General features: G+C 39.2%; 1 protein-coding gene across 1 annotated transcript; it reads right to left on the bottom strand.

Annotated features, from left to right (window-relative positions):
* Nucleotides 1–1,385: 1,385 nt before the first annotated feature.
* Nucleotides 1,386–4,402, bottom strand: LOC130078757 (uncharacterized). The gene is made up of 4 exons (XM_056244417.1): nucleotides 4,071–4,402; nucleotides 3,927–3,989; nucleotides 2,979–3,683; nucleotides 1,386–1,412 (listed from the first exon to the last, which is right to left on the bottom strand). The coding sequence occupies exons 2-4, from the start codon at nucleotides 3,969–3,971 to the stop codon at nucleotides 1,386–1,388; spliced, it is 777 nt and encodes a 258-aa protein (XP_056100392.1). The 5' UTR covers nucleotides 3,972–3,989; nucleotides 4,071–4,402.
* Between the last annotated feature and the right edge of the window lie 14,185 nt (nucleotides 4,403–18,587).

Here is an 18,587-nt window from a genome sequence, read left to right on the forward strand (position 1 = left end):
CCTGTCCCCATGTTGCAAATTGTTGCTGAAAACAGCTTTCCGTAATGGTGGAGACCATCGAGCCGGTGTCAACAAAGCACGGCACCGATACTCCACCTATGGACACAACAAGATGAGGACAGGATGACATTAAACTAGACGCAGCAAGAGAACCTTTAGAAGAAACTGAGCCAGTAGCCTCCCCAACCAAGCTGTGACTCCGCAGCTCGGTGGGCACTAGTTTTCCGACGGCACAAAAGTAGATAACTGTCCACCTCCAACCATAGATACGGCGGAATGCGGAGCACGTTGGACAACTCGCTCTCCATTGCACTCACGGGCAAAATGGCCTGGTTTCTGGCACCTTCTACAGATGACAGGCCCACTACGAGGAGCTCGATTACGCATCTCTGGACCTGGCCCTCGGGCGAAACTTTGGGTGAGGCGATCTAACTGCTCTTGCTGTGCTTTCAGCATTTCTCTTAACTCACCCAACTCAGACGTCTGAGGTGAACTACGAGCCCCCACTCATGAATCTCCACGAACGCCATACTGAATTCCATGTGCCACTGGGACCGATGAACTTCGGGCCCTTGCACCCCCCGGCACCCCTTCCTGTTCCCATCGGAGGGCTTCATCCCTCACCTCCAATAAAGTAAAATTGGGCTGTCGGCGCACCAGCTGTTTGAGCTCACGTCGCAACATACTGTCATTGACGTATTCGACAAATTGATCACGTAACAATGTTTCAGCATTTACCATTACGTTTGGCGACTGTTGCTTTACCTTCTCCAGGAGACTCATCAAGGCGAGGGAGAACTCCAAAAGCGTTTCCCCCTCCTGTTGCCTCCTTGAGAAGAAAGCTTCCTGTAAGGCTACATATGATAATGAACATCCATACAATTCACGCAGTGCCTTAATGATTTTCTCAGGGTCCCCTCGCTCCTCCTCTGATCGATATCGGATCTCCTCTCGCGCTTCCCCCTCTAAGTGATCAAAGAGAAAAAAAGCCTGATCCGCAGGGGATAAGTGACGGGTCCTCATACAAGCTTTAGCTTCCTCAACAAATTCATCAATATTTACCCCAGTCCTCCCACTAAATTTTGGACACCTTCTATCTCTAGGTACAAATACAAACCTATCAGTCACCGGAGTATTACCAGTCGCTGATGGAAGTATAGGAGCGGTAACTGTGGCAGAGTTACTAGGTCCCGCAACACTGACCCCCTGTAATTCAGATGCCCTTTCCTGTCGCAATCGCTCATTGTCAGCTCTAAGCTGAGCAACAAGCTCTTTCAGTTCTTGCAATTCTCCCTCCATTCTTATAACACGTACTTACTCGAGTTAGCAGAACTCACACCCCGAACAAATGATACCGAAGGAGGTCAAGCCAAAAACTGTGATCGTCAGAGCACACGTCTGCTGCTTTGTTCCTAAAGAAAAAAAACAAAACACCAAAAACAAAACAGAGAATAAAGGAGAAAAAAAATATATCACTCACGTCTCCGCCAACTATTCTGTGCTATCCTGCCGACTGCGCCACGTGTAGCAAAGCGCGGCTCGTCTAATAGCGACTACGCCACCCCGGAGTACCGGGGAACTAATCTAATAAAGGAAAGGACACAGGTTCGTTTGCTCAGGAGAGGCAGGAGGCGTGAGTTCACAATTAGACAATTAGTTTATTAAAGAAAACAATTTAAACAAGAAAATCACAATAACTAGTTCTTAATCCAGAAACAAAATAAAGAAAAGAATATACAAATAACTGGTCTTGATCCAGAAACAAAATAAAGAAAAGAATATACTACTGGTGCGAAGGCTCCTGAAAGACAGGCTAGCTGTAGCTGCACAAGGCCAAAAGAAACCCAATTTGGAACGAATCACACTCCACTGCAAATAGTGATCAAAAGATAACACACAGTGAAACAACCCTAATTAATGTAAAGCCCGTGCAGCCGCAACCACCAGCGTGCTTCCTGGGACACCCGGCACCTGCGGAATACAAGAAATAAAAAGAAAACAAGGAAAACAATAAAGACAGAATCAATTTATAACACAATTGAAACCAAGAAAAAGAAAATAATTCGTACCAAATAAGTTACACATTCAAGACAACATAATCACAAGTCGTCTCACAATCGATCATAGAAATTACACCGCTGACCGAGGGAATTTAGCAGCTCTCAATCCAAGCACCGGATTAAACAGTGACTAGAATGCCACTAGGGACTAGTGACAAGACAATCCGAATTACACACACAAAAGACAACTGCCTAAGAGACAGACGTGGTGGGGTTATAGCGGTAATTAATTCGACTTCCTCACAAAAACAGCTCCCCAAAGCAGCAGACGTGGTTCAAAGCGCGAGGATTGCTGACAGCCAGTTAAGGTGGCGACTCAACCTCACTTTAACGCGAACAAAGAGAACTCCTAAACACAAATATTCATTAACCATCTAATTAAAAACAATTAAAATTACAATGAAGACGACAAACCATGTACTCACCCTGATTTTAGCCTCGGCACACACACGTAAATCACAGGCGCACAAAAGTCATACGAGGCGTCCTTTAGTGAATCGAATCACAACAGCTGGTGCTCCGACACGGCTATTAGGGGATGCCCCACCAATGGAAACTCCGTCACACTAAAAATGTATCGCGGATCACTCAAACAAACTTCCCAAAAAGATTACAACGGCACCACACTAAAACTCACCTAAATGTGGATGTCGTTCCAACAACACGCACAGCCTTGATGGCCTAGTGTCACACTAAACGAAAGAGATAATGCAACGTCACTTCAATACTACAATCAAAACAGCCAGCTGCACAGCGACATACCTCTGCGATCTCATGGAATGACGACAAGGGCGGGCTTTCGGCAATGACGCATCCCAGGGAGCATAAACGACGAGTCTATATACGCCAGGAGCGGCACCCCATTGGTCATATACGTAATGAGGATGGCGTGGCAACGAGTCACTCACTTCACCACACCTGAATCAACTCAAATGTTACAATCTGATTGGTGGAGTCATCCATGAAGGAATACGTTGTGTATTTGCAGGAATGGCCTGGGCTATCACTTCTCCCATCTCCGCAAATCTGTACTCCCTCACCATCCAGAGTCTGGCAGATGAGTCTTGCTCTTATAGTGTCCTCCTGCTTCTTGTATTCTTCAGCGATAACTGGAATCAGGTAGCTGGACTGTATGCTGTAGTAGTTGGATTTATGGGGCAGCTGAATGTTCAAAAGCCCTGCCCAATCAGCAATGTCTGTGTAAGTACCACCAGTGAAGAGTGTTGCTGCTGCTGCTAGCAGGTTGTTCTCCGCCATTCCACGGACAGTTGGGCATGATTCCCAATCTCCAGTGTGTCCATTATTACATTTCCATAGGACTCTGATCCTGCTGCCAGATGTTTTCACATTTTGGTTCACATCACACATTGAAGCACCACAAACAGTGCATTTTTGGAAGAGTTCCATGAGTTTGGACTCATTAACCAACCACTTTCTCTCTTTCCATCCTCTATGTTGTCCCGGAATGCTTGCTGTGCTTCCTGTGGTAGAGGTGGAGGGGCTTGTGTCAAGGACAAAACTGGAGTCAGCAGGATCAGTGGCAGGTTCTGAGGCCATGCTGATATCCAAGGCTGATGTTGCTGAACTGATATCCATTTCAGAATAATCAATTTGTTGTGTTTCCTGTTGATGACAAACCAACATGTAAAAGTTTAGTTTCTCATGTCACCTTCAGATGCATACACCTGTTTGTGGAACGTGTTGGTCTTCATTTGAAAATTGATTTTCAATATTCAATTATCTGACTGTTCTATTTTGCATTTCATGGTGATCAAGATAAGTGTCAGCTGAATGATCAAAATGCGTGTAATTATTTTGATAATATTTTTTACCTATCATGGATAGATAACCTGGCTTGCTACTTACATCAAAGATTAGACTTTTTTTTGGCCTGCAGGTAGCCATCATCATGGACGATGAAGCAGTGTCCTATAAAGTAAATATAGATTTGTTGCATTTATCACACAGAACGCGTAAAACCATTGAATTATAAAATATTAATTATCCTACCAATTGACGTGTCCAGCTGGGTGCCAAGGCAATCAATGGCTTTGTCCCTGTAGCTGTCTGAGCAGGACTTTTGAGCTGCAAAGGTAGTGGGGCTTTGAACTCTGCAGTGGGTACAGTACAGGTTTTTAGGGGGGTGGAGTGTGGTACACCTGCAAACAGGCATCCTCAACTTCCAGTAGATCCAGCTGCAGGTCACTCAGCTCATCCTGATTGATAAATATCACAGAACACGAAATAAAGAATTATTATTACAGGAATCAATATATATTTAAAATGCAATTTATTACAGTGGAACCAAATGTATTCAACAGCATAAAATACAGTAATGTCAGATAATTGTATTACAATAGGCTAGAATAAGAGGAAAGTAATAGCACAAGGCAAATTGTTATTTGCACAATGAACCCACAGACAGTCGCCTACCCATGCTGGACAAGGTCGCTTTTTCTAAAAAAAAAAAAAAAAAAAAAAAAAAAAAAACTGTCCCTACCCCCTCCCGATTCATTAGAAAGTTGAAGACTACTAGTTTACCTCTAGCTCCACTCAAGTGTTACTGGGACGACAGAGCGCGTTCGAGGCAACAATACTAACATTAGCAGCTACAGGGGATACATGGAGTCTGTAAACAACTGCAATAGTAGTTACCACCCAATTGAAATATAATAGTGTCACTAACGTTACATTAGATCTAAGTTAGCTAATGGCACTGTTACAGTAACGTTAGGCTAAACATCTAGAAATATAACGGAACACTTACCGGAGCCGCTCCACTTTGTCCTGTATGTGATATTGATGGGATGGCCGTATCATTCAGCACACGTTTCATGGTTCTTGTGGCAAATTCCATTTTTTTTAAATAGTCGTCCTCCGTGAAATGTAACGAGCAAACATAATGTCCCTTGATAATTTCTTTAGGTGTGTTTGGATCAATATCCAGAGCAATTAGCCATTTCTTCATCCGGTCAGCGTTTTTAGTTGGAATTCTGTGAAACATCATGGTATTACCTGGTCTCCCCTGTTTATTGTCGCAGCTCTTTACAATACAGCGAAAACCCATTATGGTAAAGTATGCTTTTACTATTTATAAACTGATGACTCGGTTACGCAAACTCTAAACTCTGCTCCTCACCACGGCGCGTCTCAGGTGCTGCGGTTATCACTCCACCCAAGTAGCAGTGCTTCGCCTTCAGAGAATATAGTTCCCAGTATTTATACGTTTAAAATATGTCTGTGTCTCATATGACTTTGTTTTTTTTCTCAAAAAAAAATGACCAAAGAGTTTCGATATTTTTCCTATTTAAAACTTGACTCTTCTGTAGTTACATCGTGCACTAAGACCGACGGAAAATGTAAAGTTGCGATTTTCTAGGCTGATATGGCTAGGAACTATACTCTCATTCCTGCGTAATAATCAAGAAACTTCACTGCCGTACCATGAGTGCAGCAGGCGCAGGCACTTAGTCCCGGTCACGTTGGAAGTTACCGAGCTGGGGACTATTTTCAGGCGCTGCGTCATATCATTACGCCTGCTGGACTCATGGTACGGCAGTAAAGTTTCTTGATTATTACGCAGGAATGAGAGGATAGTTCCTAGCCATATCAGCCTAGAAAATCGCAACTTTACATTTTCCGTCGGTCTTAGTGCACGATGTAACTACAGAAGAGTCAAGTTTTAAATAGGAAAAATATCGAAACTCTTTGGTCATTTTTTTTTGAGAAATGCTAATGGTCTTGTCCACCTCAATGATGTATGCTAAGCTATGCTAAAAGTGGTACCGCCAGAACCGGAGATCGGCTGAATGGATTCAAAAACGGTAAAACTCAACAGTTTAACTCTGGGGGAGTTGTAAAATGAGCCTATTTCCAAAAAAAGTGGAGTATCCCTTTAAGGCCGTTAAGCACAAAAGCATCAAAAGACATTAAGTTGTATTTAGCATAAATTTAACCACTGACATAATAGATGGAAAACACCATTTACAGCCAATACAGGCAATTTACCATAGGAAATGTATGGTTAGGTTAAGGTTAAGGTTAAAGCTTTATTTGCCATTTGTACAGCTATACAGGTACATAGGAATTTTTGTAGCAGAGCTCGTTGAGTCACCATAAATGATAAACATTAAAACAAAGAAAAACAGCTAACAAGCTACACAGAACACACTACACACAATAAATAGACTTTAAGAAATACAAACAAGACCTTAAAAAATACATTAAACGAAGGGCATCTTAAACCCATGTCAAGCAACCCCCCACACTTACAATTGTTACTTTAAACAATGAAGTTTAAAACTTTAAGCTTAAAGCTGGTTTTAAAGCTTTTTAACAGTTATAGCGCCACCTATGGTCCGATCTCCGTGAAACTTTGCATGCTTCTTCACCATGGTACGACACATATGTTCATCAATTTTTGTCAAGTTCTGAGTTTTCATTTATGATTTATAGGCTTTTGAGTGTATTTTGACACACCCATTTTCTAAATGACCCTGTTATAGTGAACAAAAGTGCAAAGTTAAACTTTTTTTCGATAATTATTGATCTAGAGAGTCCAGATAATTGTCCTAGACTGGGCTGGTTCCGATCGGAGAAAAACTAGGGACTAGTCTGCAAAAGTAGGTTTTGGACAAAATTTGACATAGCGGAGAATTTTTTCCGCATCTTGTCCGTCTTGAGCCAAGGATCACAGTGGTGTAAAAACCTTGAGGCTGAGTCAAACAGTCTAGGAGTTATGAGCAATTTAGTACTTTTGGTTGCTGTAGCGCCACCTATGGGCCAATCGGGCTCATACTCTGATTCATGAGGTGAATGTCCATATGGGATGGCTGGTGCGGTGTCCACGATTACCCTCCTAAATGTGAAGCTTGACCGCCTCCTAACCTCATCTAAGTTCTGCGAGCCACTGATCTTTGCCCTTTGAGAAGAAATACAGCAGCGGTTTGGACCCGTGCTTTCCGACCCCGAACTCATTGCTGCTGCAATTTTACTTCCGAAGTTTCGGACATCCTGGACAAGCAATGAGGACTTACTGAAACTGGGTAAGTCATTGGCTCTTTAAATTGCAAGATGGAAAGCCTGGCAGAGAGCAGTTAAAATGCCACAGCCCATACTGTTTTTTTTTATTATTGTTAGAATATAGACATTAAGAGAATAAATTGTTATGCAAGTACTTTTACTTTTACTACTTAAAGTACATTTAAAATCAGGTACTTTTTTACTTAAGTAGGGTTGTCATTGTGGTACTTCTACTTTTACTAAAGTAAATATGTCTCTGGTTATTTGTACTTTTACTTAAGTACTGATATTCAGTACTTCCTCCACCACTCCACCTCATAAAAATGCTGACGAGTAATGATGTTGTTTTTGCCTTTGCCACAAAGAAGTAGCTATAATGATGCGTCAGGAATTACTCAAATAACATACTGCAACATATTGCGTATCGTTTGTTACATATTTATTTTTCTTTGTGGTCTTAAAGTAGTCTGTGGCCCTTGTTTTTGTACAGTTTTGCCTTTTAATCCCACATATTAGATGTGGTACAACTCTTTCATTGGCAGTGTTTATATTTTCAGCACATCAATGTGACAACATGTTTAAATATGCAATCCTCTGACATAATTTTATTATTTCTATTTTTTATGCATGTAAGTTTCTATGCGCTTTTGTGATAGCGTGTGAACGGGACTTTTATTTTGATATGCTGGTGTGACGTCACAAGGCTGCGTCGCGCTGCTGCACTGTTGTGATTCGGTGAAGAAAGGTTTGTGCTTTAAATCTTTTTAAGAATTCAATCTATGCAAACCTTTCCGATAATTCTTACAAGAACTGTAAAACACATGAGTTTTTTATCCGTGTACTTTATCTAACACGTTATGTTTAAGAGGGAAACGCATCTATAACGTTACTCGAGTAACAGTAAAACATGCGTCTCATTAGCGCCCTATATATCGTGAATCAGTTTATTATCAGTAGCAGGAGTGCAATAGTGTACTTATGTGATGATTAATTCTGCCTACTTATTCAATTACGTGTGTATTTACTCCTTTCATATTTCTACAGCCCTCCAAAATGAATTTAATAAAAGGGTATAGCCCTTTTATTTTCATTTATTGTTTTAATGTAGTTATTGCAGCCTTGTGTGGATTAACATTGTTTGTTAAATGTATTGACAACATACTGAATTGTTTTGTATTTTTCAAATTCAATTCAAAAAGATAAATAAATAAAGTTAAGCACTGTTTGCTTTTTAAAGCTTTTAGTAACCAAATCTTTTCGACCCAAGTCACAGTACGACAACAGCAAACAAGCAAGTCGTCTCATTTTTCTTATAAACCGACAGGGTATGAGTCATATGGGTCTTGTAATCTATTATTTGGCTGTAAATAACAGGAACTGTAGTCTTTTCTGCAATTAGTAAGGAATAATTGACGACGGGCCATTGAATTAGGCTATTAGAAAAATAATGCACACCTGAGGTGGTAATGCGGTCACGACGCGAAGCGGAGCAAATCATTTTTGGTTCGACTGAGTTACACACCGGGTGTGCATTATTTTTTTAATAATTCAACAGGCCGGAGTCAATTATTCCGCTTAGACTACAGTTACCACACTTCGAAACATTGTTCAGGTGATGTATTTCAAGACGTTTGTCAAAGTTTTTGTCATTAAAACGCACTTGTAAGACAAATTTTTTATGCATCTAATCTAGGGCTGTAGCTATCGATTATTTTAGTAATCGAGTATTGATTATTCCATTGATTAATTGGATAAAAATTTGTGGTAATAAAAATAGATCCAAGTGAAAAACAATCTTTAATAGAATCTTAACTAATGTAGTTAACTAGACTTTAACAAATGGAACCTTATTGTAAAGTGTTTCCGATTTATGTCTCTTGAGTTCAGTGTTGGACAGATCAGTTGTTTTAACCATTCATTAAAGTGAATCGGTTCAAAGGAGTCATTAGTTGGCGAACCGGACGTGTCATTAACGGACCACGGCACACGTGTGATTATCCAGACAGTTTAGGACATCGCACAAGATTCGTCTCAACACAGAAAACATTTCATCACTAGATAGATAGATTTTTTGTTTGTTTATTGAAAGTGTGGTTTATGTCATCTGACTGTGTGGAAAGCTTTTCAGAGAAGATAAGGCAACGTTATTTTAGCACAATTCACAACCAGTGGTAGTTCAGAAAAAAAAAACTTTGGTCTTCCGACCTTTTACCATCGTGTATTCTCAAAGATATTGTCAACTCAATTCATTAATATGCGCGAGGGAGAGAGAGAGCGAGAGAGAGCAAGAGGTGATCAATCCCAAAAGCACCTTAGACCGCAAAGGGTTAATGTCACGTGACCTCCCCGGAGACGCCATCTTTGATGGCATAAGCTGCTGTGTTTACAAAGATTTACAAGCAAATTTCGAATATTTCTTTCTGTTTATAATGTTACGAAAATCATGAAGAGACATAAGCCCCTTTCACTGTCCCTTCTGTGTGAACGCAAACACGACCCGGGATTGATGCCGGGATCGATGCCGGGTTGGGGACCTAGTAACATTGCCGGGATCAGTCCTGGAACGCGCGCTGTGTGAACAAAAGCCGTAACCAATGCCGTGTCGTAATGATGACGCTGAAGTGAAGTGAAAGCAGGCTAGTGAAACGGTACGTAATGCGCTAGTTTATGATCGAATCAGAGAAAAAAATGCACAAGCGTGGTTTCTCCAGAGAGAAATCGCAGCTCATAAGCAAACTATACACGCTGCTGAGACATTACATGTCACATCGATGTCACGTGTCTTTACGGGATTTTTACGGGTTGTGTGTGAACGCACTCTCTGATTCTGGAAAATCACTGGCAGTGTGAATGAACCAAAATCAAACGAACCCGGGTCAAATCCCGGGTCGCTTTATCCGTGTATTTTCTGGAATCTCTGTGTGAAAGGGGCTAAAGTGACAGGGATTATAAAGAGACTCTATTAACACAAGACAGAGAGGAGGTACAATGTGAAAATTTCAGTCATTAATGGTGTGGATCCGTATGCGCTAACGAAGGAAGCACTGAGCACTGATTATGCAGCTTTGCCTCAGATACAGTATTATCATGTGTACCATTAAAACTCGCGTGCAAATTATTTAATGTAATGCGGAACTACTTTATACGCGGGTTCTTTAGGGACATAATCTGAGATGCAATGCTGGAATGTGTGTGTGTGTGAGTGAGAGAGAGAGAGAGGCGCGGGCGCGATCGAACAGTGGAAACAATGTTGTTTTTGTATGTTTTTAATACCTCTTCATTTTGTTCATACAGGACATCATTCAAAATGCAAAGTGTTAACTTGTTTATCCTCGCCAGCCATAATTGTGCTTGATCGCACAAACTCTGTTTATCGTGCTGGATGAGCAGAGCAGACGTTTACAATACTATACAAAGGTTTTTTTTTTTTTTTTAAAGCAAAACGACAGTGGAGGCGGTGATGTGGTGGGCACTGTAATGTAATGTGAATGTAGCGGTGGCATATTCTATGCTAATTTCACCCTCACGCTCTGTCATAGAGATATCGCGAGAAAGCTTTTCACTCGACGAGAAATCTCGTCACATTTACTTCTCGCGGGATCTTGTGGCTCGACCCCTACTAAATACATATACAAATATATTTAAGTATTTTCAGAGTGTAGCAAGATCGACTTGATTACACCATTCGCAGTGCTTCATGGGAGTGGGCGGAGCTAAAGAGATCTTTTAACATAATTTAACAACAGCATCGTTTAACAACCTAATAGCTCACAGTAAGGCTGTCTTTAAATGGAGAAAAAATACTTCCAAAACACGACTGTTGCAATCTATTGTTATTAGTGTAATTTAAAAAATTGCCTTGGCTCAAACTAATAGCTATAAGAATGATGCATCTCTTAGGCCCTGTTTACAGCTGGTATAAAGATGGTTTTGGTCGGTTGGATCACAAGTACACGAGGGAGACACATTCCTATTTAAACCTGGTGTTTTAACCAATCTCTAGTCCACTTTCAATCTAATGGACGAAATAAACTAACACCATTTACATATCAACGCAAAAGAAAAACATGACAGCTGTGAGACCAGCCGAACGCTGTGAGTGTGTGTTAGAAATCAGGAATGGTGAGAGAACATTGTGCTTGGTACATTTTTTTGTCTTCAAACCAAACTTGGGTTTTTTTGATTGATTGATTGATTTATTAGACAGTAAAAATAAAAATAAATGCATAACAAGATGCCATTACAATGACACTACACATTTATCAGAACTGTCGAGGATAACACAAGAAAGTTACAAAACTTATTTCCATTGTGGTCCTCGTTGTAGTCCGATAAAGATGGCAAGCAAGCCACAGATGACTAGAGAGCACCTTGTACACTCAACCACACAAATACATACACATCAGTAATAAATATTCCTTAAGACTACATAAAACTAAATCTAATTTGCATTTAGCAACCATTCACCACATGCTTGATTAAAACAGCGATCTGACTGGCTTAACTTAATCTCAACTGGGAGTTTGTTCCATTCAATTGCTGCCATGTACAAAAAGGTGTTTTGCCCAGAACAACTCTTAAATCTACAAGGTACTATGTCTGTGGCACTGCTTCTAGTTGAGTAGCTATGAGAGTTCCTAATAAGCTTAAAATAATCTTTAAAATACCTTGGCTCATTCCTATGCAAAATCTTTCTTGTTAATCTCAGTTTCAACTGTCTCACCCTATTTTCGACTGTCAACCACTTTAAATTCTTAAGTTCAAAAGAGCCAACATGGTTCCTATTGTTAATGTTTAAAATCAACCTGACTAATTTATTCTGTGCTGTTTGGAGTTGAACTTTTATCCTCTTGGGGGTACTACTGTACCATGTAGTACAGGCATAATCGAAGAGTGGCTGAATTAGAGCGTTTGCTAACATTAGTAAAGTTTCTTTATTTAAAAAATGAGCCTTGCGTGTCAGAAATTTAATTCTTTGGTTCACTTTTATAATAACCCTTTGACCCATTCTTTCGCCACTCAAAGAACGATCTAAGTCACAGCCTAAATATTTAACACAATTTTTAACTTCAATCTGGGTACCACCCACAGAAATTCTAAGCTCAGGAGTCCTATTCAACCTTATTTTTGAACCAAATAAAATAGATTCCGTTTTCCCTAAATGCAAAGACAGTTTATTCTCAATCAGCCATTCGCTTATATTATTTAACTCATCACTTAAATGGTTCTCAATAACTTTTATGTCCTTATGGGAGAACACCAAGGCTGAATCATCCGCATAGAGAAAAAGATTACAATTGCAAACAGATTTCATATCATTTATATACAAAAGAAACAACAATGGACCCAGGACACTACCCTGTGGCACCCCACATGTTATTTCTCTAGCCTCAGACAGAGTGCTGTTAATATCAACTCTTTGATACCTCTCAGTCAAGTATGATCCAATCCATTCACATGCCATACTGTTAAACCCTAGAGCTTTTAGTTTAATCAGCAAAATCCGGTGGTCAACGGTGTCAAATGCTTTCTGGAGGTCTAACAATACCATGCCACAGAGTTTACCCAAGTCGATCTCTCTTCTTAAATAGTCTGTCAAATACAATAAACACGTATCCGTAGAATAAGATGTTCTGAAACCAGATTGCAATTCATAAAACAAATTATACTTAACCTGTTAAGCACTGAGGGACTTTTTAGAGTTTTTAGAGGGTTTTTTTCTGAGTGACACACACAAAAGTAAAGACTCATAACTTCAAAACTATAGTAAGGAGAGTCAAAAGGTAGGTATCGTTTAAAAGAACACTTTTCAAATTTTTAAAAAATATAAATTACATTACATTTGGACATTCTCCTGCTGAGAAACTGCTGATAAAAGACAGAATATATATATAATTTTTATTATGATTTTGCATATCTTTCTTATTTGTCATGGAATAACTCAGGAAGGAAAACAGGTAGAAGGAAAATTCTTTTTTGGTAAAGTACCTCTACATGTGACCTGCAGCTGGATCAAATTTTGTGGTCATTGGATGAAGTAATCAAAAGTTACAGCATTTGGAACCAATATAGCATTTTTGTTCAGCCCTTGACGCCCCCTAATGGGCATTTTTAAAATTGGTTCTCCATGAAGAATTTCTTATCATAAAAGCAATATATTATGTTAATTTTGGGCTCATTTTAATTGTAATAATATGCTGTAAAAAATTAATTGCCATTTTCAACGATCTGTGAATGTTTCATGAGCTGTATGATGTTTTTGACATAGTAAAAAAAGTATTTTATAAATTATGAAATTTTTATTTATTTATTTATCAGCAAATAACTCAGCACTACTTAGGAGTTTATCAAATTGGCTACATTCACTGCAAAGTTCAGACTCTAATTTTTCAAATGACACCAATTTTGTGTTAATCGAGGCATTATTTTTGAAAAAAATATGATAATGTATATTTTCGCAGCCAGGTTGCCCCCGCGGGCGGGGGCATCAGAGTTAGAGGGACTAGTCAGCTCTCGTTCAGAGAAAATCAAAGTGATTATATGCATTAAAAAGCTGAGATTCTAAGCTTTAAAATGATACCTATTTTGTGTTATTCCACGTTTGAGAACGAGCACGGATGGCTCCGGGAACATTGGAAAACACATTGCACCCCGGAAAGACAAGAGACTTTTTAGCCAAGTATTCATCACTTCATGAGGAATATCTCGTGATCAACGCGATGGATTATATTGTGTTTGGGCTCTTTGTAATCGTGAGAATCTGCTGTCAATAAAGGTTTTCAATTTTTCACAATCCATGCATGTTTCGTGGAGTTATGAGCTGCAACGTCACATCAAAATAGCATAGCATCGCTGCTACTGCTACTTCATGGGTGCGCATAGTGCAACTTCGTTTTAGAAGTCCACGAGGAATATCTTTAGATCTGAGTGATGAATTATGGTGAGTTTGGGCTCTTTATATTCTTTAAAATCTACTGTAAATAATGATGTGCCATTTCCCACAATTTCTGCATGATTCGTTGAGTTAAAAAACGCGACATCAATGCTCTATCTACATACTAGGCTCTATGCGCGCATGTGGAGGTTCGCGTGTCACAACTCCATTAGGAATATCTTTAGATCTAAGTGATGGATTATGTTGTGTTTGGGCTCTTTTTAATCGTGAGAGTCTGCTGAAAATAAATATATGCAATTTTCTACGATCTAGGCATGCTTCATGAAGTTATACGCGAAAACCAAACGCTAGTGCATTGAGTATATACTTGTCTAGCTGCGTCTCTGGTATTTATTTGTGTTAGAACGCCATGAGGAATATCTTTAGATCTGATTGATGGAATATATTGAGTTTGGGCTCTTTGTAATCGTGAGCTCCTGCTGTAAATATCGATGTGTAATATTTCATGATTGATGTATGTTACATGAAGATACGAGTAAAAAGGCCAAGTCTAAGCTACCTTGCTTAGCCATGTGCGTCTGGATTTTTTTTGTGTTAGAAATGTGTTAGAACTCCATGAGGAATATCTTTAGTTCTGAGTGATGGATTATGTTGAGTTTGGATTCATTTTTATCGTAAGCATCTGCTGTAAATAATGATGTGTCATTTTCCACATTCGGAGCATATGGCACAGGACTATCTGAGCTGTATGATGTTTTTAACATTTTGCAGTATGAAGTATGAAGTATGATTTTTTCCCCCTCCTATTTATCAGCGAATAACTCAGCACTACTTAGGAGTTTATCAAATTGGCTACATTCACTGCAAAGTTCAGACTCTAATTTTTCAAATGACACCAATTTTGTGTTAATCGAGGCATTATTTTTGAAAAAATATGATAATGTATATTTTCGCAGCCAGGTTGCCCCCGCGGGCGGGGGCATCAGAGTTAGAGGGACTAGTCAGCTCTCGTTCAGAGAAAATCAAAGTGATTATATGCATTAAAAAGCTGAGATTCTAAGCTTTAAAATGATACCTATTTTGTGTTGTTCCATTCAGTGGTTGCTTAGTAATATGATTATGAATTTTTTTTCGCGGAGGGGGGGTGTCCCGCTGCGGGGCACTTCGGTTTCAACAACTTTTAAGCTAATATTTCATTTGATATGTATCATAAAAACGAAAGTGATGGTATTCTTTGTAAAGACTAGATTCTAAGCTTTCAAATGAGACCATGTATTGGGTGATACCTTATATGGAAGCTTTTAAAAATAACGTACGAACATCATAACAAGATGTTGCCCCCGGTACCGGGGGCGTTGGGTTTTAACAGGTTAATAATATAATTATTTATTTGCTCTTGTATTATTCTCTCCAATACTTTTGATACAACTCCCAAAATCGAAACTGGTCTATAATTGCCCTCTTCTAATTTACTCCCTTTTTTATATAGCGGAACAACCCTAGCAAGCTTCAGATCTTTTGGAACTCTACCTGACATAATTGAAAGATTAAAAATATGAGTGAGATAAGGAGAAATATATTCTGCAGCATCTTTTAAAAATCTGGCAGGTATTTCATCTAGACCAATTGCCTTCGAGCACTTAAGTTCATTCAATAGCTTTAATACCTTATCCTGTGAAACAATAGAAAGGCCAAAAGAGTCTGCTACCACTCCAAGCTTAGAATAATACTGAAACATGACCTCACCATCATATAACCCAGGTTTTCTAGGCAGTTTTTCAACCAACTGCCCAGCTATGGAAGTAAAAAAGGAATTAAATGTATCAGCAACCTTTAATTGATCAGAAGATAACTCCCCATTGATGTTAAGGCAAATATTATTTGTCTTTGTCTTAAGTCTATTACTGTACCCAATTTGTTTCAATGACTGCCAGAGTTTCTTTGAGTTACCTTTATGCTCAGTTAAATTATCGTGAAAAAAGTTCCTTTTACACGTTTTAATCATCTTTTGCACTATATTTCTTAGCTTCTTATAATTATCTAAGTCATCCTGCTCCTTACTCTTCTTAAAAACTGAAAAGGCTTTATTTCTCTTACTAATTGCTTCTAAAATATCACCATTCATCCATGGCTCTGACCTCAATTTTACTCTAATAGTTTTTAAAGGAGCAACTTTATCTACAGCTTTTAAGAACATATTTTTAAACTGCTCCCATGCTTCGTCAACATCCAAACATAACACTAAATGCCAATTCATTGAATTTAAACACTCAATAAAGACCTCACGACTATATTTTTTTAATGACCTAATCTTAATTGTGTTTTGTTTCTTCAATGCAACTTTATACTTTTTCCTTGTACAATAAATTAATGAGTGGTCACTCATAGTACAATTTACGACCCCACTCTGAGAAATCATAGATTGATCAGATACCAAGATGAGATCAATCACAGTTTGACTCATTTTAGCCACTCGTGTTGGCTCTTGAATTAATTGCTGTAAATCTAAAAACTGGCAAAATCTACTAAAGGCTTTGAACATTCCATGATCCTTGTTATAATGATAGGTGATTTTAATACTGATGTTTCTAACATCACCCTTATAATCACTGCCGGGGACAGAATATTCTTCCAACAACTGATAGAAATTATTCTGATCAGGAGGTCTATACAGAGCCCCAATTAATAAAGGCTTACTTTTAGTTAAATGTACATCCAACCACACAGCTTCAATAAGATCGTGATTTAAATCCATTCTGCGATTAAAACAAATATCAGCCCTGATATAAACACACACTCCGCCCCCATTACGATTTCGATCTTTTCTTAAAACAACATAATTTTCAATTTCAATTTCTGTATCACTGATCGAGGCATCCAGCCAAGTCTCTGAAAAGCACACAATCCCAACTTTACTATTACACATCATCAATCTTATCTCATCTAATTTGGAAAGAAGACTACGAACATTAAGGTGTATAATGTGTAGACCTTTGGTGAAACTGAAGTCCAGGATCGGAGGCTCTGCTTGTAGCTTTTCCCCCATGGAAGAGCCAGCATGAGTCTGTGCAGTCCTTTCTGTGTGTCCCCTGCCGTCAGCTTCCAACTGATGACCACTCCGTTGGCACAGCCCGTCCGATGGTAAAGAAACTCCCCCTCGCCAGGGTTCTTCTGAGCCGTCCATTGTTACTCCCACAGAGAGGTGTTCTCCGACCTCCACGTGCCCACCGGCTCGCTGTTCCAACTTCTCCTCTGGCTCCGCCATCACACACCTGCCGTCCAACACACCCCCTTTCCAGTGCCAGGTACTCTCAATGCCCGCCGTCGCAAAATCTCCGTTTCCCCGAAGAGATTGATTTTCAGGCCCAGGGCACTGATGAATGTCTCCCGATAGCAAAAGGCAAAGCGATATGATCAACTTATCTCTCCTGCGTTCTCTCTGAACAATGCCATGCGTATATTTGACTGTTGAGTACCTCCAAGAATTCGCGAGGATCACATTTCGTCCAGCACTTAAAATCTTGCAACTGCCAAGCGGTTTTAGGACATATTCCCATTTACAAACTTGGACATTCAAAATTTGGTGGTTTAAAAAGTTGCAAACAAAAGAGTATGTTAAGAGGGCTACAAGAGCACCTGTAGCACCTGTAGAGCTTGCCGCCATCTTGGCTTAGACAAACAACGTTTAAATCCTGTCTGGTTCCCATAATGTTTACGCATTTGGTCAGTAGATTAGCATTAGACCAGATGACCGTCGACACTATCAAAGAAATCTGTTCAAATGTGTCTTCCACTCCCTCTGGAAGTGGACAAGACCCCGTTTACATCTCTATTTAGCATCGTCCACTTGTGATCCGATCAACCAAAACGCATCTTAATACCAGGTGTAAACAGGGCCTCAAATAACAAGCACTCTTGACAATTTGTCAAATCACCTCGCAATTCTATTTTGATGTAGTTTGTAATTTTATTGGCATCTTCAATCCTCACATGTGTGTTGCAAGTGTCATTTATGCAGTGTCAAATTATTATCTTGATATAGTTTATAACTAAAGTGTTAAATTGTCAAGTGCATCAGATATGGCTTCTAATTCTCCTAAAATTATATTAAAATGGCTGTCTTGGTGATTTTCCTTGTAAACATATCATAATATCCCTGCTGCACACTTATCTGTTTTAATGACAAAAGTTCAAAGAGAGCAAGTGACAAATATCAGTATCGGAATCGGACAATATTTGTGTTAAAATCTGTACCGACCAAAAGAAATCAGTGCATTCCTAGTTTTCATGAAAGTGTAATCTTTTAAATAATCTGCAAATATTAAATACCAAAGAAATCATAACTAATGAAGAAGTTTATAATTTTTGTTCATCTCTTAATTTGTAGTGCTAATTTTGAGTGGAGGGAATTAAGATCATTAACTATCACTCTGAATGACTCCCTTTCTAGGGAGATGATTAAGACATAGATATAGTTTGGATGCGTTTTTCTTTCTGTTAATTATTCTCTTCTTAAACAGGACAAACTCCTGGTGAAGCGACTGAGATCCACGTGACACACTATTATAAAGATGCACTAATAAGCATTTATTAAAGAGGAGAGTGAAGAC

This window comes from Rhinichthys klamathensis, unplaced genomic scaffold (genome assembly GCF_029890125.1).
Source record: "Rhinichthys klamathensis goyatoka isolate OS25496 unplaced genomic scaffold, OSU_Roscu_1.1 h1tg000974l_1, whole genome shotgun sequence".
In the NCBI taxonomy this organism is placed as follows: Eukaryota; Metazoa; Chordata; class Actinopteri; order Cypriniformes; family Leuciscidae; genus Rhinichthys; species Rhinichthys klamathensis.

Excerpts from the sequence above, each read along its gene's own strand:
- LOC130078757 (XM_056244417.1), bottom strand. The coding sequence starts at position 3,971 with ATGATGATGGCTACCTGCAGGCCAAAAAAAAGTCTAATCTTTGAT. Across the intron at positions 3,684-3,926 it reads AAAAAAGTCTAATCTTTGAT|GAAACACAACAAATTGATTA; the intron begins GTAAGTAGCAAG and ends TGTCATCAACAG. Across the intron at positions 1,413-2,978 it reads TAACATTTGAGTTGATTCAG|GAACAAAGCAGCAGACGTGT; the intron begins GTGTGGTGAAGT and ends TTTTTTCTTTAG.